At 48.9% G+C, this 23,180-nt stretch overlaps 1 protein-coding gene across 2 annotated transcripts in view; it reads right to left on the bottom strand.

The window, feature by feature from the left end:
* LOC140394917 (uncharacterized) overlaps nt 1-21,388 on the bottom strand; it is a 72,514-nt gene extending 51,126 nt beyond the window's left edge. For both annotated transcript variants that reach the window (XM_072482101.1, XM_072482102.1), the window contains exons 1-4: nt 21,223-21,388; nt 13,983-14,026; nt 11,295-11,330; nt 5,765-5,831 (exon numbers count right to left, since the gene is read on the bottom strand). In XM_072482101.1, coding sequence (XP_072338202.1) covers nt 5,765-5,831; nt 11,295-11,330; nt 13,983-14,026; nt 21,223-21,269 — 194 coding nt within the window. In that variant the 5' untranslated portion in view covers nt 21,270-21,388. The remainder of the gene's footprint in view (nt 1-5,764; nt 5,832-11,294; nt 11,331-13,982; nt 14,027-21,222) is intronic.
* Between the last annotated feature and the right edge of the window lie 1,792 nt (nt 21,389-23,180).

Below are 23,180 nucleotides of genomic sequence, written 5' to 3'. Positions count from 1 at the left end.
ACTGATTCTCCGCCCTGTCATGATATTCAGGTAAACATCATGGTGCAAACATACATACATACTGATGGACAGATCAACGGACCAATCAATACACACGCAACACCACAGCCAATCACAGGCAAGAGCATACACACTATAAAACGGGGAACACGACACTTCCCGCTCATTCCAGCAGGAGACAGCTCAGGGCACAGAGCTCACAGCAAGCCACTCAGACATTCACCATGTGCTGAGTGCCACTCCAAGATAGTGTTAGGGATAGGTCCACAGATTCAAGGGTAATGAACGACCCACAGTAACCAGTTTATCATTGTAAATATTGTTAGTAATAAAACTGAGTTGTACCATCCGCAACCGTGTTGGTTCGTCTGTGTAACAGAGCATCCAACACGACACGCCCAATCGCATTTCCCGATTTTAGTGTCGGCCGATGGAAAATCCCGCCCGCAGTCTTTTGAGCAAGGGTTCTATTCCGGGATCTTTCCGTTCAGTTACAACATCAACTGGGATCATAATACTTTAATAAAAAAATTAACTAACAAAATTTAAATAACAAATCTGACTGAATTTTCCGAGGTGATTCGATGTGTAGATGAGGATAGTGCAGTTGATGTAGTTTATGTGGATTTCAGCAAAGCCTTTAACAAGGTCCCACATAAGACCATAAGACATAGGAGCAGAATTAGGCCACTCGGCCCATCGAGTCTGCTCCACCATTCAATCATGGCTGATATTTTTCTCATCCCCATTCTCCTGCCTTCTCCCCATAACCCCCGATCCCCTTATTAATCAATCTATCTCTGTCTTAAAGACACTCAATGGTTTGGCCTCCACAGCCTTCTGCGGCAAAGAGTTCCACAGATTCACCACCCTCTGGATGAAAAAGTTCCTCCTCATCTCTGTTTTAAAGGATCATCCCTTTAGTCTGAGATTGTGTCCTCTGCTTCAAGTTTTTCCTACAAGTGGAAACATCCTCTCCACGTCCACTCTATCCAGGCCACGCAGTATCCTGTAAGTTTCAATAAGATCCCCCCTCATCCTGCTAAACTCCAATGAGTACAGACCCAGAGTCCTCAACCGTTCCTCATACGGCAAGCTCTTCATTCCAGGGATCATTCTTGTGAAGCTCCTCTGGACCCTTTCCAAGGCCAGCACATCCTTCCTTAGATACGTGGCCCAAAACTGCTCACAATACTCCAAATGGGGCCTGATGTGTTTGGTTTCAAATTGTATACAGAACTCCACTCCAACCACTATCTTGAAAAAAAGCATTGCATTAGAAGTCCGTAGGGCTCAAGGAATGAATGGTCCTGGGCAAGATTGGAAACGATGAATATGTGCAACTTTGCAGGAATTCTGGATTAACTGTATTACTGGATTAGCATTCAAGAAGTCCAGTTTTTGTGATAGTCGAAGGCTGAATTCTTTACAGTTCAGTGGATATTACTACAGGCATTGGGAATGCATAATTATACACCTGCAAAAGCTGTTAATTCACTAGGTGTCAAAGTACTAATCACACACTAATTATATGGTATCAAAATAGGATATTTCTACATAGAGACCACTTAATATTGATAAGAACATGACTTTGTTTGAAGTGAGTATATCAATGGTAATAGAAAAATGACACCAGCTTAATTACACTGATAAATATTTCTATGAAATGCCAACAGTCACAAGTTGTTATTGTGTCAGCCATGCACATCACACCACACGTTGTGATCACACAGACATACCCACATTACCAAGCAACTCACGCATAAAAAGCACAAGTCATCTTACGGGTCTTGTTTGGCACAGGATGCCGAAAGACTGCTTTTAGTGCAGCCATGTAGCCAGAACTCTGAATTAATTAATTAACCTTACTGTGGAAAGTGACACAAATGGAGAGTGTGTTGCATAAAAAAATAATGGGGTGGTGAAGTGGGCAGTACTGTTGCCTCACAGCGCCAGGGACCTGGGTTCAATTCTGGCCTTGGGTGATTGCCTGTGTGGAGTTTGCACATTCCCCCTGTGATTGCCTGGGTTTCCTCCAGGTGCTCAGCTTTCCTCTGTCAGTCTAAAGATGTGCAGGTTAGATGGATTAGCCATAAATTGCCCCTTAGTGTGCAGAAGATGTGCACATCTTGGGTTACGGGGATAGGGCGGGGGAGTGAGCCTAGACAGGGTGCTCTTTCAGAGGGTCAGTGCAGACTCGATGGGCTGAATGGCCTCCTTCTGCACTGTAGGAATCCTATGGTTCTATTGTTCGAACTATGGAAATAAATATGGTGACCTATGGTGTACCTGATTTGTAACCATTCTCAAAAAGAGTAGAGGCAAAACTTATCTGTTTCAGTATTACCCGTAAAAGGTATTGAAATACTCCAACTATAACATTGTATTGGGATAGAAATCTTCAATTAAAGCATCAGAAATGCTTAAAAGATTTGTTTAAGATTCTCAAATGAAATTAATTGCAAGCTACTAATCCCAGTTCATTGACTATGGTTGATACACATGTCAGTCAACCTTCAAATGTGAGTTCTAGGCCGTGATCAATCGGACGGGCCTGACTCGGGACACGACAAGGCCAATAAATCTCGCGAGAGGCTTTGTCGCGCCTCGCGAGATGTAACAAGAGCTCACGAGGCATCGCGATCTGGATCTCGCTCACAATGGGCAGGGCCTATATTTGCATATTCAAGTGTACAGCCAGGCCCACATGAATATGCTCTCGCCAGAGTTACCCAAGGCGTGGGATCTAACCCTCATGCTGTGGAGACCCCAAGTAAGCGTTGTTTAGCACTGGTCTCCACCGACGTGGACAAGACATGTCGGGGGGGCCTGGGTGGTCGGGCTCTGGGCTCGGTACCCTGGCACCCTAATGCTACCTGAGCACTCCCAACCTGACAGGGGCACTGCCGGGCAGCCAAGCTGGCACTGCCATGGTGCCCGTGTGGCATTTTGCACACACTGAGGATCGGCCCAGGGGCACCCTGCACTTATGATGGGTGTGGGCGGGGCTTGATGACCCTCATAGGCCAGTTGGGGCATTGAAATGGGGTCCGGAGGCTGCGGTGTGATAGTCTAGACGTCGGGGCACCGCAATCTCTTCCTGCACTGGCGAGCGGGGCTCATAATGCAGGAAATGGGACAAATGCTTCCTCGGTGGGTCTTTGCTGAGGCCCCGAAATGAAGCAGACTCACGTTGAATAGCAGGGTAGTTCTTATCATATGTCATAGAATTTACAGTGCAGAAGGAGGCCATTCGGCCCATCGTATCTGCACCGGCTCTTGGAAAGAGCACCCCACCCAAGGTCAACACCTCCACCCTATCCCCATAACCCAGTAACCCCACCCAATACAAAGGGCAATTTTGGACACTAAGGGCAATTTATCATGGCCAATCCACCTAACCTGCACATCTTTAGACTGTGGGAGGAAACCGGAGCACCCGGAGGAAACCCACGCACACACGGGGAGGATGTGCTGACTCCGCACAGACAGTGACCCAAGCCGGAATCGAACCTGGGACCCTGGAGCTGTGAAGCAATTGTGCTATCCACAATGCTACCATGCTGCCCTTTCTTGGCACGCCCAGTGTCGGGAAACACCCTGGCTAACCACGCTCGAAACGGGACTCTGTTTAATTTCCATTAAATCAATCCCCTATTGACTGGTACTTTGTCGTAAAGGTATGTCAACACTCATATTTTGTTATTTTGTTGAGCTTATCTGTTATGAACATTCTCTCCCACACAATGGATGGAAAACTGTCAGCCTGCATATTGGATTTGCGTCTGAATTGCAATATGATCCCGCCACAAATACTATTGGTGAAAATTTATCCCATTGCTAACTTACACAAGTGAAACCCTACTTGTGCTATATGATACTGAACAAATTTTAATAGAGCTTGCAAAAGTTGTTTTTTCATTCATCTGAGCACCACCTAAATGCTCGAGTGTCCTGGAAAAATGCAAAGTTAAATAATGAAATAGACAATGCTTTATGTGTAATGAATATAGCTTCGCACCTTGTGGTGACAAAGGAATTTTTTCCCCACATCAATGCAAGGGGAACCTTCGGGTGAAACCTCGGCAGAGGTTCCCCTGCTCCCACATTGGCGGAAGATTCGTAGAAATCCCAGAGAAATGGCGTAAATGGTCACTTGCACTGGGATTTATGCTGAAGCTGTGAAATGAAATGAAGTGAAAATCACTTATTGTCATAATAAGTAGGCTTCAAATGAAGTTACTGTGAAAAGCCCCTAGTCGCCACATTCCGGCGCCTGTTCGGGGGGGGCTGGTACGGGAATTGAACCGTGCTGCTGGCCTGCCTTGGTCTGCTTTCAAAGCCAGCTCTTTAGCCCTGTGCTAAACCAGCCCCTATGGCAGGGAATTGAGAGAATGCAAATTGAAATCCGACCCACACACTATCAAATGCTTCTACAAAAAAAGACTTAACTGGATGCGAGGCCTGACACATTTCTCAGATGAAAAACAAACAGAAAGAAATGGTGCAAAGAATGGGATAGGACTGCAAAATCGCCTATACTTCCTCAGGAAACTAAGGAAATTTGGCATGTCCACATTAACCCTTACCAACTTTTACAGATGCACCATAGAAAGCATCCTATCGGGCTGCATCACAGCCTGGTATGGCAACTGCTCGGCCCAGACTGCAAGAAACTTCAGAGAGTCGTGAACACCGCCCAGTCCATCACACAAACCTGCCTCCCATCCATTGACTCCATCTACACCTCCCGCTGCCTGGGGAAAGCGGACAGCATAATCAAAGATCCCTCCCACCCGGCTTACTCACTCTTCCAACTTCTTCCATCGGGCAGGAGATACAGAAGTCCGAGAACACGCACGAACAGACTCAAAAACAGCTTCTTCCCCACTGTCACCAGACTCCCAAATGACCCTCTTATGGACTGACCTCATTAACACTACACCCTGTATGCTTCATCCGATGCCAGTGCTTATGTAGTTACATTGTGTACCTTGTGTTGCCCTATTATGTATTTTCTTTTCTTCCCTTTTCTTCCCATGTGTTGCCCTATTATGTATTTTCTTTTCTTCCGTTTTCTTCCCATGTGTTGCCCTATTATGTATTTTCTTTTCTTCCCTTTTCTTCCCATGTATTTAATGATCTGTTGAGCTGCTCGCAGAAAAATACTTTTCACTGTACCTCGGTACACGTGACAATAAACAAATCCAATCCAATTTGCCGGCTCACAGTTTCTTTACCATTGTATGGTACGATGTGGATAAAGAAAAGGACAGGGTTGAATTCTTGTTCAGGCCAAAATTATAACCACAAGTTGATGCCCCAGAAGAGTTGCTTTGGGTCACACTTTTCATATTGCGATAGGAACACAATAAAATAATTTCCACATTGAAAAATGAAAATCGATTATTGTCACAAGTAGGCTTCAAATGAAGTGACTGTGAAAAGCCCCGAGTCGCCACATTCCGGCGCCTGTTCGGGGAGACTGTTACGGGAATTGAACCGTGCTGCTGGCCTGCCTTGGTCTGCTTTAAAAGCCAGCGATTTAGCCCAGTGTGCTAAACCCGCCCCATTGCGTTAACGATTACCATACCTTTAAGAACAAAAGAAATTGGTGACCAATGCTGTACATCTATCTGCAATTTGCTGAGCAGCTTAAGCATTTACCTGGGTATTCCGCTAAAAGGTTACAAACCTGTTCCTCTCTCCATAGCCTGACCTGTGGAGTATTTCCAGCATTTTCTGTTTATACTTAAGCATTTACCTGTTTGGTTGGAATCGCTTATCGAGCCGTTTGTGTTCGCTGAGCTTGATGAACCTTGGTACATTGCCTGAAGTAAATGAAAATTGTTGAAGTGAATACAACCCTGACTGATGTAGAACCTAATAAATACGACCAACTTTTCAATTAATTTGTGGGGTTTTGACAATGACAACATCTGAACAGAAATGTCCCCAATATCTTTTTGAAGGCAAAATCAGGAAGTCACTCTTCAAATGGGCCAGACGGAAACCCTTAACCCTGCATTCCTTTCCTTTTCTCTCTGGGGTAGCTGCAATGTCAATCAGGCAGATGAGATGTTGAGAAAAGTTACAATATAATTTAGGTTTTAATACATTTAAATAGCTATTCTGATGACTCTCTAGTCTCCAAGTGCCTCACGACAAGCAGAACAGGCTTGATTCAGGCTGATTTGAGGGAGCTGAACAGAGCTGGCATATCAATGGGGCTAGTATATGTGACCTTAACTCTACCACCCTCACCCCTCGGTCTGGGAGAATGGGCAAACAGCTAATGTTCTCACCTATGGGAGAGGGATCTCCTTGGATCGCCTCCCACAGCTTTGATATAAGGCAGGTAATCTGTGTTAAATGTGTAAATATGACCCCCACCACACTTTGAGGAAATGAAGGCAGGAGGTAGGGGTGGCACAGTGGTTAGCACTGCTGCTCACAGAGCCGGGGAACCGGGTTTGATTCCGGCCTTGGGTGACTGTGGGGCGTTTGTACTTTCTCCCAGTGTCTGCCCACAGTCCAACAAAGTGCAGGTTAGGCGGATTGGTCATGCTAAATTGGCCCTTAATATTCAAAGATAGGTCCAACCCTCGGATGGTGTACCTGATTTTCTCCAAGTGGAGGAAATTCCGCCAGGTCTGCAGCTATGAGTGGTGCTGCTGATCGCCAGCCGAGCGGGATTCTCCTCCGGGCGATTAGGAAAGCGAAAGCCGGGGCGTCGGCCCTCTTCCCCATATGAAGGTCTGGCTGGTCCGATACCTTGAAGACTGCCACTCTCGGGCACGGCTCTACCCTCACTCCCACAACCTTCGGTATCACCTTGAAGAAGGCTGTCCAGAACCCGACAAGTTCGGGGCAGGCCCAGAGCGTGTGGGTGTGGTTGGTCGGGCCTCCCTGGCACCGTTCACATTTGTCCACCTCTGGGAAGCACCTGCATATTCGTGTTCTGGTCAGGTGGGCTCTGTGCATCACTTTAAACTCCATAAGGCTTAGCCTAGAGCAGGAGGAGGTGGAGTTGGCCCTGCTCAGTGCTTCGCTCCAGAGTTTCCAACCCACTTCCGTTCCCAATTTGTCCCCCCATTTTGGTCTTGTCTCCATTTTTTAAAAGTGGCATCAAGCATGGCTGGCGAGAATTTGTGGTTGCCACAGATGGGGGCCATGGAGGACAACTTGGTTAAACTGAAAAGTTGCCTCATTTGGTTCCACATCTTCAATGTGGCTACCGCCACTGGGCTGAATGTGTGTCTTGAGGGAGGGGGGAAATGGGAGCGCTGCCATGGCGAGGGTCGGAGGGTCGTTCCCTTGCAGGAGGACTCCTCCAGCCTCACCCATTCCGTGTTTGGCTCTCGTATCCAACCCCTCACCCTCTCAGCTGTGGCCGCTCAGTGTTAGTACTGTAGATTCGGCAATGCTAGACTGCCCATGTTTTTCCTCTTTTGCAGTGTCAGCTTTCTTGCGCCCCCCCCCCCCACCCCCACCCCCCCTCCACACACACACACACACAGACACAATGATCATTATATCTACTTTGTGGAGTAGGCCTTGGGGGTGAAGATCGGTATGGATCTCAACAGGAAGAGGAACCTCGGCAGTACATTCATATTGATTGTCTGCACCCTCCCCGCCAGGGAGAGCGGGAGTGCATCCCATTTCTGCAGGTCATTTTTTACTTCCTCTGCCAGACTGGTCTGGTTGCACTTGTGGATCCATGTCCAGTCCCGGGATATCTGGATCCCGGGGTAGCGGAATTTGTTTTGGGCTAGTTTGAATGGTAGTCCCTCCAGCTCTGTCCCTCCCCCGTTCAGGAATGCCTCGGTCTTGCCCAGGTTGAGTTTGTAGTCTTGAGAAGGATCTGAACCCTTCCAGGAGCTGCGTGATTGCTTTCAGGCCTTTCTGTGGGTCCGAGATGTAGCGGAGCAGGTCATCCGCATAGAATGAAACTCTCTGTCTCCTCTTTGGATGCCCTTCCAGCTTTTCGTGTCTCGCAGAGTGATCGCCAGTGGTTCAATTGTCAGGGTGAACAGGAGCGGGGACAGTGGGCATCCCTGTCTTCTGCCTCTGTGTAGCTGGAAGTATTCCGAGCTGGTGGTATTGGTCCGAACGCTCGCCTTGGGGGCATTGTAGAAGAGTTTCACCCAGGAGGTGAATCCTGTTTCTAGCCCGAAGCGCTCCAGTACCTCGAGGAGATACTTCCACTCGACCGAGGAGATACCTCCACTCGGCCTCGAGGAGATACCTCCACTCGACCTCGAGGAGATCCTTCCACTCAACCTCGAGGAGATCCTTCCACTCAACCTCGAGGAGATCCTTCCACTCGACCTCGAGGAGATCCTTCCACTCGACCTCGAGGAGATACTTCCACTCGACCTCGAGGAGATACTTCCATTCGACCTCGAGGAGATACTTCCATTCGACTCTTGTCGAAGGTCATTTCCGCATCCAGGGAGACAATCACCTCTGGTGTTCTCTCCCCACAAAGGGTCATTATTACATTCAGCATCCGCCTGATGTTCGCAGTTAGCTGCCTACCCTTGACAACGTCCGCCATCTCCCCCGCCTGCTGGGCACGGCTCTTTCCGTCGCTTCTGCCGTCTCTTCGGCCCCTCGAGCTCCCGTTTGCTGGCATTTTTTCCTGGTTACCCTCCTCTAGCTGTGGAGGGATTTTTCCTTTTGAAATTTGGACAAATTTCAAGTAAAAGTGCTTTCTTTTGTCCTGGTTCAGGGGAGAACCACCTGATGGACGTCTGCTCAGCACATCACCGTCACCGGAAGTCGGGTCGGTGCAGACTCGATGGGCGCAATGGCCTCCTTCTGATCTGTAGGAATTCTATGTTCTCATTCTATGAAGTGGAAGGAGCTTGATGGAAATTCCTGCCCTTCATCACCACCCGGAGATCCCTCATGGGAAATGTGTGTGCGCTGACATTGGTTCAGGACGAGATGAATGCTTTCAGTGCCCTCCTTGTATAAAATCACCTGTAAATTAAGCTAGAAACAAGCAGGTAAAGTTTGGGACTCCTCGAAGCTCTCCACCCTGCCAATGTTTTACCTGGGCCTACCTTTCCCAAGGTGTAGCACTGGCGTAAAAACAGGAAATTCCCAGGCACAGCGCCACCAGGTGTTTGATGCAAGCAAGCCCGTCTGGCTAGATCATCAAAGCTGACGAAAAGATCGAGAGAACTCACGGGCGAAATTCTCCCCCAACGGCGGGATGCCCGCCGACTGGCGCCAAAGCTGGCGCAAATCAGACGGGCATCGCGCCGGCAAAAAGGTGCGGAAGTCTCCGCATCTTTGGCGGCCTAGCCCCAACATTGAGGGGCTAGGCCGACGCCGGAGGGATTTCCGCCCCGCCAGCTGGCGGAAATGGCGTTTGTTGCCCCGCCAGCTGGCGCGGAAATGCGGCGCATGCGCGGGAGCGTCAGCGGCCGCTGTCAGTTTCTCCGCGCATGCGCGGGAGCGTCAGCGGCCGCCGAAAGTTTCCCGCGCATGCGCAGTGGGGAGAGTCTCTTCCGCCTCCGCCATGGTGGAGGCCGTAGCGGAGGCGGAAGGGAAAGAGTGCCCCCACGGCACAGGCCCGCCCGCGGATCGGTGGGCCCCGATCGCGGGCCAGGCCACCGTGGGGGCACCCCCCGGGGTCAGATCGCCCCGCGCCCCCCCCCAGGACCCCGGAGCCCGCCCACGCCGCCTGGTCCCGCCGGTAAATACCAGGTTTGATTTACGCCGGCGGGACAGGCAGTTTCTGGGCGGGACTTCGGCCCATCCGGGCCGGAGAATCCAGCGGGGGGTCCCGCCAACCGGCGCGGCTGGATTCCCGCCCCCGCCCAATCTCCGGGAGCGGAGACTTCGGCGGGGGCGGGGGCGGGATTCACGGCGGCCAACGGCCATTCTCCGACCCGGCGGGGGGTCGGAGAATGACGCCCCACGTCTTGCACATTTACATCCTAATGTGCTAAGCACAAATTTCCTCATCTGTTCTAGTATGTTAATGACACAAGTGCGGAAGATAGTAAGGACAGTCACAGCCATGGCCATGTTGTAGTTACACTTAATGGGAAGAATCATTCTTCCCATTACACTGGAATAGAATTTCTGTTTGGTTTCTCCATTGTAGTTCTGGTAGAAAAACTCAGGGAAATACTTAAGTAGTAGCATAAATTGCTTGTAGCAAGGCATGTAGTACCCTGAAGGGTGAACATAAAGTACCATTAAGTACAGAACTGATTTTGCCACTTCACGGATTCCTAATTTCAGTAGTGCTCATGTATGACAGTATCAAGCACAGGACAAGGTATCTCTTGCAGGATGTGGGAATGATTTTGTAAGATACACTTAGTGGTCTGTCAGTTGTTTCTAGACGATGGGACAAAATTCTCCGGTATCAGCGCGATGTCCGCCGACCGGCGCCAAAAACGGCGCAAATCAGTCGGGCATCGTGCCGCCCCAAAGGTGCGGAATCCTTCGCATCTTGGGGGGCCCAGCCCCAACCTTGAGGGGCTAGGCCCGCGCCGGACTAATTTCCGCCCCGCCAGCTGGCGGGAAAGGCCTTTGGTGCCCCGCCAGCTGCCGCGGAAATGACATCTCCGGGCGGCGCATGCGCGGGAGCGTTAGCGGCCGCTGACGGCATTCCCGCGCATGCGCAGTGGAGGGAGTCTCTTCCGCCTCCGCCATGGTGGAGACCGTGGCGAAGGCGGAAGGAAAAGAGTGCCCCCACGGCACAGGCCCGCCCGCGGATCGATGGGCCACGATCGCGGGCCAGGCCACCGTGGGGGCACTCCCCGGGGCCAGATCGTCCCGCACCCCCCCCCCCCCCCCCAGGACCCCGGAGCCCGCCCGCGCCGCCTTGTCCCGCCGGTAAGGTAGGTGGTTTAATCCACGCCGGCGGGACAGGCATTCTAGCAGCGGGACTTCGGCCCATCCGGGCCGGAGAATCGCGCGGGGGGGGGGGGGGGTGCGAAAACCGGCGCGGCGCGATTCCCACCCCCGCCGAATCTCCGGTGCCGGAGAATTCGGCAACCGGCGGGGGCGGGATTCACGCCAGCCCCCGGCGATTCACCGACCCGGCGGGGAATCGGAGAATCTCGCCCAATGAAAGTGCCAATGGCCCAGGTGAAGGCTGCTCAGTAACCTAAATGACTGCAAGAAATGTATTGACTGGGAGGGGTAGATAAAGGGGTAAAGAGAGTTACCACATACACTGATATACTTAGACAGCTATGCTCCAGGCAGAGAGGTTCACAGTATACTGCATTGTACATTGAGCCAGTTGCAAAATGTCCCACCTTTTCCAGTTGGTGTCTCACATTCTACATAGGTGTCTGTAATAAAAATAACAATATAGTTACTTCTGATCTTGAACATTCTATTTGACATAAGCAGACCAGGGTCTGGATTCTCCGTTATTGGGACTTTGTCCCCCACGTCGTCGTAAAAACTGTGGATTTTCATGCCAGACAAACTGGTGTGAAAGGACCACATATTCCTAGCCCTGCAGGGGGCTAGCAGTGAACCAGCGTAAAACTAGCAGCTTCTGCTGCAGATACGGGCCCTCGCACTTCGGGGTCGGAGGCCGCACATGTGCACGGCGGCGGCCTCCTGCGGCCGCACCATGCTCCATGGCGGACTCAGGCCGCGGAGCTGGACCCTAAACGTAGTGCTCCCGTGGGCAGCACGGTGGCGCAGCGGTTAGCACTGCTGCCTCACGGCGACGAGGTCCCAGGTTCGATCCGGGCACTGTCCGTGTGGAGTTTGCACATTTTCCCTGTGTTTGCGTGGGTTTCACCCCCACAACCCAAAGATGTGCAGGGTAGGTGGATTGGCCACGCTAAATTGCCCCTTAATTGGAAAAAGATGAATTGGGTACTCTAACATTTTTTAAAAACATAGTGCGATTGGCCGCATGCCCGACACTGACCGCCCGCCCAAAAATTGCCCGGCTGCGTATAAGGCCCCCCTGCCCTCCGATCAGCTCGCCCCCGACCAGGGCGGCCGCGGACTGAGTCCACAGCCGCCATGCTTGCATCCCACCCGGCAGGACCACGTTAGATCCACTCCGTCGGGATATCGGCCGGTCGGGGGCGGGGTGGGCCTCCAGCAATGGCCGCAGGTCGGGGATATGCGGCGCGGCGTACTCTGAGTAAGCCACTTTTCAGGGCCCGGAGAATCGGGGCATTGGCGCCAGCCGCGATTTCGGTGTCAGGTTGCAGAGAATCCAGCCCCTTGTTTTTCTATGAAGACTCTGGGGGCCTAATTTTTTGTGCTTGATTTTACAAAGGATGTGATAAAATTTGTAAAAGCAGCAATTGCTGTGCCAGGCCCTTTACAGACATAAATAACTGATTTTTGAAGAGTGCATTAGGCAGGATTTGTTTTCCTGCTGCTCTACAGACATTGATGGGGCTGGAAAAGATCATCCTTGGTATCATTGGTAGAGGGAAGTTTCACATATCAGAGATGACCAAGTAGGATGCCAAACTCTGCCATATGTTTGCACATCTCCCCTTTGGCTTCTCTTTCTGCTTAACTATCTAACTCTCAAACTGTAACAACTCGCTGCTGCATTGCTCTGCCAGTCATCTGCAAATGCTTAATATCGCCACTACATCCCAACACTTATTCCAATTCTCCTTTCCCTTGGTCTCCTGCAGGTATCCCACAGATTGGGGAGGGGAAGGGAGGAGAGACCACTCTCTGGAAGGTGAATTGTCACTCACTTTTATCGTTTTCAGTAACAGCACAGAAGTCAAACTCCAAAAGGCACAGAGATGAGTTAGAAGAGTTTACACTGGGTAATTCACCCAGACAGCAAGGTTAGGAAACTATGGTCAAGGCAGCAGTTCTCCATGGGGCCAGTGCATGTCCCAGAGCAGTTGTAGAGGCCAGTGAGGAAGACAAAGACAAATTACTTCTTTGGACCAGCAAATTGTTCAGCACATTGGGTTGCCTGTCAGGGGGTTTTGACAACATTTCAGAATGTGGAGAGGTTCACCTCACCGCCAAATTTTGAGGGGTTCGTACACATGGCATTGACACTCTGCTGTCAACGATGATGCATCTGTTCACTATGCTACAGCTTAGCCCTTCCTGTTGGAGCTTGTTTCGCCAGCCTTAGCATCATGCAAGGACGCTCATTTTCGGGCTGCGTGGGCTCTGAGCTTAACCATTTCCTCCCAAATGGCCAGGCTGAAAAGATAAAGGTTTCAACTGGATCACGGATATTCACTGTCTACCCTTCTGCAGGTGAATGGGTGTTCGGAGTTACAGGCCAGATAGGAGGGCCGTCACGCAATAGAATTGCAATGTGTTGCCGCTCTCCTCTGTCAATGCCTGTTCAGGTACCAGAAAACCAGTTGAGCCAGTCTGCCCCAAGACATGCTGGGTTTGCAATCAGGGCCTCTCAGGTTCCAAAAGGTTACCACTGACTCTGAGCAATGGTAGGTTAACCTCCCATAGTGCTTCAACATGTTTACAATCAGGTAAACCTAATAAACTTCAACTGATTGTATCACCTTTTCAATTACAGACCTTTAACATCATTTACTTTAGCAACAGAATTTTCTTTTTTAAATTTAGAGTACCCAATTCATTATTTCCAATTGAGGGGAAATTTAGCGTGGCCAATCCACCTACCCTGCACATCTTTGGGTTGTGGGGGCGAAACCCACGCAAATACGGGCAGGATGTGCAAACTCTGCACGGACAGTGACCCAGGGCCGGGATCGAATCTGGGACCTCGGCGCTGTGAGGCAGTAGTGCTAACCACTGCGCCACTGTTGCCCAGCAACAGAAGTTTTATTAATAATAATAATAATAATAACTTATTGTCACAAGTAGGCTTCAATGAAGTTGCTGTGAAAAGCCCCTGGTCGCCACATTCCGGCACCTGTTCGGGGAGGCCGGTACGGGAATTAAAGATTCTGAATCATTTATATAGTCTTCAGATACAAACTGAGTTTTTTTCTGATGCATACCAGTATTTCTAGATGATTTGCTCCTGCCTTTGCGGTTTGATCGTCTGTCAAAAGACAATACAGGTTTCATACGGGTAAGAATAATGATGTTAACAAGTATTGCTTCCACAGCCTAAAAAATAATATTGGTGATAAGTTCTTGATGTGCTTGCATGCCTCACCAATATATTAAAAAGGATGTTAACTTATTAATGATGTTCTGTTGAATCATTACACAATGAATGTCATATATGTGTGTTGTGTATTCATCTGCCATTATCACCAAAAGTATTTGCCAGGCTTATTTCTTTCGCACATGCCTTCATGTGTGCTATTAATTGAAATCTGTTCTCTGACTTCAATAATCTGGGCGACATTGCAAATTAAGTTTATTTTTAAAGCTGATTATATCCTTCACAATAGTGACAGCAATATACAATAGAATAGAATTCCTACAGTGCAGAAGGTGGCCTTTCGGCCCGTTGAGTCTACGCTGACCCTCCGGAAGAGCACCCTACCTAGCCCCCCTCGCCCCTACTATCCCCATAACTCCAGCTAATCTGCATATTTTTGGACACTAAGGGGCAATTTGGCATTGCCAATCCACCTAATCTGCAATTCTTTGGGCTGTGGGAGGAAACCCACGCAGACACGGGGCGAAAGTGCAAACTCCACACGGACAGTCACCCAAGGCCAGAATTGAATCCGGGTGCCTGGCGCTGTGAGGCAGCAGTGCTAACCACTGTGCCTCCGTGCCGCCCCATACATTCATATATCGGCTTTAACATAATGAAACATCCCAAGGTGCTTCACAAGAGCATTATAAAGCAATGTATAATGTTGAACTCTAAAGGGAATGTTAGGGCAATGAGCAAAGCCTTGGTCAAAGAGGTACGTTTTAAGAAGCGCTTTAAGAGAGACCATTCGGCCCATTGAGTCTGCTCCACCATTCGGGGCTGTTTCGCACAGGGCTAAATCGCTGTCTTTGAAAGCAGGTCAAGGCAGGCCAGCAGCACGGTTCAATTCCCGTACCAGCCTCCCCGAACAGGCGCCGGAATGTGGCGACTAGGGGCTTTTCACAGTAACTTCATTTGAAGTCTACTTGTGACAATAAGCGATTTTAAAAAAAATATATTTTAAAATATGTTTCACATCCCCATTTTTCTGCCTTCTCCCCATAACCCCTGATCACCTTTTTAAAAAAATACATTTAGAGTACCCAATAATTACTTTTCCAATTAAGGGGCAATTTAGTGTGGCCAATCCACCGACCCTGCACATCTTTGGGTTGTGGGGGCGAAACCCACGCAAACACGGGGAGGATGTGCAAACTCCACACGGACAGTGACACAGATTCAAACCCGGGTCCTCAACGCCAAAGGCGAACCACTGTTCCACGTGCCGCCCTTATACTCCCCTTATTGATCAAGAACCTATCTATCTCTGCCTTAAAGACACTCAGTGATTTGGCCTCCACAGCCTTCTGCGGCAATGAGTTCCACAATTCACACCCTCTGGATGAAGACATTTCTCCTCATCTCAGTTTTAAGGATCATCCCTTCAGTCTGAGGCTGTACCCTTGGTTTTAGTCTCTCCTTCTAGTGGAAACATCTTCCCCACGTCCACTCTATCCAGGCCTCTCAGTATTCTGTCAGTTTCATAAGTTCCCCCCTCATACATCTAAACTCCATTGAGTACAGACCCAGAGTCCTCAACTGTTCCTCATAAGGCAAGCGGTTCACTCCTGGCATCATTCTTGTGAACCTCCTCTGGACTCTTTTCAAGGCCAGCACATCTTTCCTTAGATATGGGGCCCAAAATTGCTCACAATACTCCAAATGGGGTCTGAATAGAGCCTTATACTGCCTCAACAGTACATCCCTGCTCTTGCATTCTAGCCCTCTCGACATGAATGCTAACATTGCATTTGCCTTCCTAACTGCCAACTGAACCTGCACGTTAACCTTAAGAGAATCGTGAACTAGAACTCTTAAGTCCCTTTGTGTTTCAGATTGCCAAAGTCTTTCCCCATTTAGAAAATAGTCTATGCTTCTATTCGTCCTACTTTAGTGCATGACCTCACACTTTTCCACATTGTATTCCACCTGCCACTTCTTTGCCCACTCTCCTAGCCTGTCCAAGTCCTGCTGCAGCCCCCCTGCTTCCTCAATACTACCTGTTCCTCTAAATAGCTTTGTATCATCTGCAAACTTAGCAACAATGCCCTCAGTTCCTTCTTCCAGATCGTTAGTGTATACCGTGAATAGTTGTGGTCCCAACACTGACCCCTGTGGGACACCACGAGTGCTCACTGCCAGCCTGAAAAATACCCCTTTAGCCCCACTCTCTGCCTCCTGCCAGTCAGCCAATCCTCTATCCAAGCCAGTACCTTGCCCCCAAAGCTATGGGCTCGTATTTAGCATCCTCCTGTATGGCACCTTGTCAAAGGCCTTCTGGAAATCCAAATAGATCATGCCTTAATGATCTGTTGAGCTGCTCGCAGAAAAATACTTTTCACCGTACCTCGGTACACGTGACAATAAACAAATCCAACCTAATCCAAGTCCAGTGGCTCTTCTTTCTGTAACTTCCTCATTACCTCTTCAAAGAATTCAAACACATTTGTCAGGATTGATCTCCCCTTGACGAAGCCGTGCTGATTCAGTCCAATTTTCAGCCCTATTTTACCGTGCACTTCCAAGTAATCCGCAATCTCATCCTTAATAATGGACTCGAAAACCTTACCAATGACCGAAGTCAGGCTAACTGGCCTATAATTTCTCGTTTCCTGCCTCCCTCCCCTCCTAAACAGGGATGTTACATTAACTATTTTCCGATCCTCTGGGACACTCCCTGCCTCCAATGATTCCTGAAAGATCCTCACCAATGCTTCCATAATCTCCTCAGTTATCTCCTTCAGAACCCTGGGGTGTAGTCCAGGTGACTTATCCACTTTCAGACCTTTCAGCTTCCCCAGAACCTTCTCCTTAGTGATGGCCACTGCACTCACCTCTGCCCCCTGACTCTGTTTATTTAAAATTTAGAGTACCCAATTCATTTTTTCCAATCAAGGGGCAACTTAGCGAGGCCAATCCACATCTTTGTGTCGCAGGGGGCGAAACAAACGCAAACATGGGTAGAATGGGCAAACTCCACACGGACGGTGACCCAGAGCCGGGATTGAGCCTGGGACCTCGGCGCCGTGAGACAATAGTGCTAACGACTGCACCACCGTGCCCCCCCCCCCGACTCTCTTGAAGTTCTGCTATGCCACTGGTATCTTCCACCATGAAGATTGATGCGAAGTACCTACACATTTCCTCTACCATTTCTTTGTTGCCCATTACTACTTCTCCAGTCTCATTTTCCAGTGGCCCAATGTCTATTCGTGCCTCTGTCTTACCTCTCCTATATCGAAAAAAAAAATTGCAATCTTTTATATTACAAGCTAACTTCTACTCATGTTTCATCTTTTCCCCCCTTACTGCTTTTTTAATTGTCCTCTGGTTTTAAAGGCTTCCCAATCCTCTAGCTTCCCACTAACCCGTGCCATATTGTCTGCTTTTTCTTTTGATTTTATGCTGTCCCTGACTTAAATGTCAGCCATGGATGCCTTGTCCTGCCCTCAGCATGTTTCCTCCTCTTTGGGATGAATTTCTGTTGTGCCTCCCGAATAACCCCCCAAAACTCTGGGTCTGTCATTGTTGAACTTTAGAAGGATGAGGGGGGATCTTATTGAAACTAAAGGGACTATCGTTTAAAACAGAGATGAGGAGGAATTTCTTCAGCCAGAGGGTGGTGAATCTGTGGAACTCTTTGCCGCAGAAGACTGTGGAGGCCAAATCACTGAGTGTCTTTAAAACAGCGATACATAGGTTTTTGATCAATAAGGGGATCAGGGGTTATGGGGAGAAGGCAGGAGAATGGGGATGAGAAAAATATCAGCCATGATTGAATGGCGGCGCAGACTCGATGGGCCGAGCGGCCTAATTTTGCTCCTATGACTTATGGTCTTAAAATTTGATTTTTTAATTTTCCGTACAACTGAATCCTCCCCCCCTCCCCTCCACCACACTATTTAGTTTAAAGCTCCATCTACAGTCCTAGTCATGCAATTCACCAGGACTCTGGTCCCAGCTTGATTCAGATGGAAACTGTCCCATCAGAATACTACCCTCCTTCCCCAGTACTGGTGCCAATGTTTCATGAATTCAAACCCATTCCTCCCACAGCAACCTTTGAGCCACGCATTTACATCTTTAATCTTATTGACCCTGTGCCAATTAGAGAGGGAAGTGAGGTTATGGAGGTGGAGAGGTGTAGGGGGCTTGGCGTCTCGAAAACCGAGGCACGACCATCAGTAGTGCAACAATCATGGTGGGGATGCACAAGAGGCCAGACAGAGGGGTGCAGCCAGCTTGGAAGGTTGCAGACGACACAGAAATAGCTGGGACTGTGAGTTGCAATGAGGAAATAAGAACCTTATGAATGGACACAGATAGGTTAGGAGAGTAGGCCCAAATGTGGCAGCTGGAGTTTAATATGGATAATTCTGAGGCCATGCATTTTGGTTGGAAAATGGGAAGGCAATTTATTATCCAAATGAGGAGAGACTTCGGGATGCTCCGATGCAGAGGGGTCTGGGGGTCTTCGTTCAAAACATGCAGGTACAACAGATAATAAAGAAAGCGAATGGAATGTTGGCATTCATAGTAAAAGGTATAGAGTATAAAGGTAGCAAAGTGTTGTTGCAACTATACAATGAAAATTGCTTATTGTCACAAGTAGGCTTCAAATGAAGTTACTGTGAAAAGCCCCTAGTCGCCACATTCCGGCGCCTGTTCGGGGAGGCCGGTACGGGAATTGAACCTGTGCTGCTGGCCTTTGGTCTGCTTTAAAAGCCAGCTATTTAGCCCTGTGCTAAACCAGTTCCTTTGGTGAGACCACACTTGGAGTATTGTGCACAGTTTTGGTCTGTTTATTTGAGGAAAGATGTAGTGTCATTGGAGGCAGTTCAGAGGGGGTTCACTAGATTTATTCCGGAGATGAGGGGTTTGTCGTATGAGGAGAGATCGAGCAGTTTAGGCCTATACTCTCTGGAGTTTAGAAGAGTGAGGGAAGATTACATTGAAGTATACAAGATGACAAAAGGTATGGATGAAATAGACGTGGAGCTGATGCTTCCTCTTGTGGAGCAGGTCTAGAACGAGAGGTCATAGTCTTAGGGGATAAGAGGTAACAAATTTAAACAGAGTTGAGGAGAAACTACTTCTCCCAAAGGATTGTGAATCTGTGGAATTCTTTACCCCAGAGTGCGGTGGATGCTGGGACAGTGAGTAAATTTAAGGAGGAGTTAGACGGTGGAGTTAAGGCCAGGATGAGATCAGCCACGATCGAATGGCGGAGCAGACTCGATGGGCCAAATAGCCTAATTCTGCTCTGTTATCTTGTGAACTCATGAACTTGCAGGGTTGGAGGCGATTACAGAGATAGGGAGGGGGAAGGCCATAGGGGCATTTGAAAACAAGGATGATAATTTTTAAATTATGACAATGCTTGATCAGGAGCCAATGTAGGGCAGCGAGGACAGGGATGATGGACGAATGTGACTTGCTGTGAGTGACGATAGGCACGACGAAATTTCAGATGACGTCAAATTTACAGAGGGCAGAATGTAGTGTTCAGGAGCCCGTTGGAACAGTCACGTCCAGAGGGTAAAGAAGGCATGTATGCGGGTTTCAGCTGCAGACGAGGTGAGGCAGGGCTGAAGTCGAGTGATGTTATGGAGGTGGAAAAAAGGAAGTCTTTGAGTTGGCATGAACATGAGGTCGGAAGATGATCTTCCCAAGGTGACACGAAGGTTGTGAACATAAGTGGCTTAATCTCCGACTGTTGCCAGGGAGATGGATGGAGCCACTCGGGAATAGAGTTTGGAGCTGAGCCCCAACACAATGGCTTCGGTCTCATCAATATTTAATTGGAGGAAATTCCAACTCATTAATATTGGATATTGGATCAGCACACTAGAGTAGCAACTCACTTGTAAGGTTCCACAGCTACATTAACAATCAGCTCACAACAGCATCAGTTCTTTTGGCTGAATAGGGTGCTAGATGATGTAACTTGCATCAGAATGCAGGCACTTGTTGCAGTGGAACCCAGAATATAATGGTTTACATCACACATCATTGCTCAGTCCCCACATCTTTCGTTTTACGTGTCTTTAAAACTTCCGGAGCTTTAAAGCATATCTTGGACAGTAGCTGTAGGGAAATGCACGGACAATAGAGAAAGCAGAGAGCACCGATTAATGGCCATTAGTGACCCAAGTGAGGCGCCCTCAAGATCCATTCTTCCCGATGACCTTGGACGCTGGACAGATGCTATCACCCTTGTTAAAAGATCCCGCTAATTAATTTCTCTTTCGGGGTGGCACGGCGGCAAGGTGGGTTAGCACTGCTGCCTCATGGCGCCGAGGTCCCGGGTTCGCCCCCGGCCCTGGGTCACTGTCTGTGTGGAATTTGCACATTTACATAGAATTTACAGTGCAGAAGGAGGCCATTCGGCCCATCGAGTCTGCACCGGCTCTTGGAAAGAGCACCCTACCCAAGGTCCACACCTCCACCCTATCCCCATAACCCAGTAACCCCACTCAACACTAAGGGCAATTTTGGACACTAAGGGCAATTTAGCATGGCCAATCCACCTAACCTGCACATCTTTGGACTGTGGGAGGAAACCGGAGCACCCGGAGGAAACCCACGCACACACGGGGAGAATGTGCAGACTCCGCACAGACAGTGACCCAAGCCGGGAATCGAACCTGGGACCCTGGAGCTGTGAAGCAATTGTGCTATCCACAATGCTACCGTGCTGCCCGGGAAACATTCTCCCCGTGTTTGCATGGGTCTCACCCCCACAATCCAAAAGATGGGCAGGCAAGGTGGATTGGCCATGCTAAATTGCCCCTTAATTGGAAAAAAAAATGAATTGGGTGCTCTAAAGTTAAAAAAAATAATAACAATTTCTCTTTCGCACATGATAACCCAATTCGAAGAGAGGAGAGGGAGCTGTAAATACACCCCCCCCCCCTCCCCCAACAAAAAAAACTAAAGAAAAGGTTAAAAAAAGAAATTAGTTGTCCAATGCCAGCAGACTGGATTACAGTTAACAGCACAAGTTTACTCTGAAATCCATGCACAGGTGTTGTTTAGGAGGGGAAATAAGCAGAGTTAATTTGTCACATTTCTACTTATCTCACCGATCGCCAGGCTTGGGGCAAACGGAGGGATCTCTCTTCGGGGCCATTGGCTGATGGAGTGAGCGCAGGGAAGCAGCACCGCCAGCGCGGTCCTCTCGCTGATGCCAGTCACCCTGCTCTGGGTTACACTGCGCCGATCCTCATTGCTGGGTCCGCCGCCTGGCCGCCGCTGGGCAAAGTGGCTACACACACTGCGGGCGCAACATCATCGTGTTGCCCGGCAACAGACAGACGCACCCAGGGAAGTTGCTAGGTAATGAAGGCTGGAAAAGATGTCACGTCAAATGTAATCAGCCCCCTGAGGGGGGGGGAGGGTTATTTGTTGTTTCCGTGGTCTGCAAAGGTCTCTCATTTCCAGCAACATATTCGATGGGGATGAGATGCTCTTTTGGGTTTATATTAAATACCCAGGTCAGACCCACAGCACAATTCCACGCTTTAAGTTTCACTCCCAATAACACTCAGTTTAAAAGCCATTGTCCAGGGGTGATCAATGGGTGATCAGTCTCACTTTCGTAACCTCCCGGCGTCCCCAAAGCGCTTGTGCAGCGCCATTGAGAACATTGTTAAAATCTCGGAAATACGAAGGCCAGTTTGCCCCCTGCAGTGCAATAATGATGAGATAATCTGATTCAGTGATGTTGGGGGGGGGGGGGGGATGGGGGATAACTCGCCTTTCTTCCTTCAAGGGTGCTGAAGTCTGTTTACCTCTGCCTGACTGGGAAGACAGGGTTATTGGAAGATCATAATAGGGGCAGGAATAGGCCATCTAAATGAGGGGTGCGAATTGATGGCGTGAATGCAAGCGGGCTGGATAGATCGCGGGAGAGTCCGACATCGGGAACCACGCCAGACGCCGATTAGTCTCCGATCTAACCGGCCCACTCCTGTTGGTGCGATCCAGATCCCACCGCAATGATTACCAATTAAGGCCAATCTCCATCCCATTAACAGGGAGAACCCCCCCTATCGAATGCCCCCCCCCCCCACACCCCCGTCCGCATGTATATCCATACCAGGGCAACTTCAGCTGCTGCCTGTCCATCCCACCGAATACCCCCAGGACAGACCCCCACCAATGTAATATGGTGCATGTCACTTCAACCCCCACTGACCATGGTGGCGTCTGGCCACACGGCTGAAGGCTATTACAAATAGGGAATAGGAAATGTCAGTAAGAGATATCAGACAGTATGCCTGCAGGAGGCTCCACCTCAAGAGGATGTGGTTCAAGCCTAGACCTGAGACTTGAGCACATAATCAACACTGGCAGTACTGAGCGTAGTGGTTATTTTGCAGGATCAGTAGTCCAGGGACAAGAGCTCAAATTTCACCATGGCAGCTGGGAAATTTTAATCCAATTAATTAAATAAATCTGGAAAAAGGGTAGTATCGGCCTAAAGCATAGAGAATTCCAACCAAGCTCAAGCTGTTCTCGGATTTCTCTTCAGTACAGATCCGTTAGTAATTCTTCCAAACTGAGTGCTAGGCCAAACTGAACCCTAGAAAACGTGAATGAACAGTCATAAAACTTAACCAATTTAAAACCAATTAGCTTTTAACAACAAGAAAAAATATTCAACAGGAAAAGTTTGACAATTATGCAATAATCCTTCACTCCCACTCATCTTCACAAATGCACACAGATTTTAAGGATAACACCAATTACAAAATATACCTTATGCTATAATGTTCTCAGTAAACAAACAGTCCCTTTAGGCTGACTGTGGTCAGACACACTCCACTCTGAAACCAGTAAACATCTGTGGATTTCTCCTTTAATCCCCCCCAGATGAATCTTACACTATGGAACTTATCTCACTGGGCTCCAGCTTCCATATGAATGATTCAAAACTCCACTCTCAAGAAGACATGCCTTAGAAACTTCATTCACAATTCTTTCCCTCAATTGTTCCCAACAAGGATCCACTTCCAGGTTTTACAACTCTCCTCTCAGT

This window comes from Scyliorhinus torazame, chromosome 18 (assembly GCF_047496885.1).
Source record: "Scyliorhinus torazame isolate Kashiwa2021f chromosome 18, sScyTor2.1, whole genome shotgun sequence".
NCBI lineage: Eukaryota > Metazoa > Chordata > Chondrichthyes > Carcharhiniformes > Scyliorhinidae > Scyliorhinus > Scyliorhinus torazame.
The sequence above is the reverse complement of the archived record's forward strand: the minus strand, read 5'-3'. Positions and strand labels throughout refer to the sequence as shown.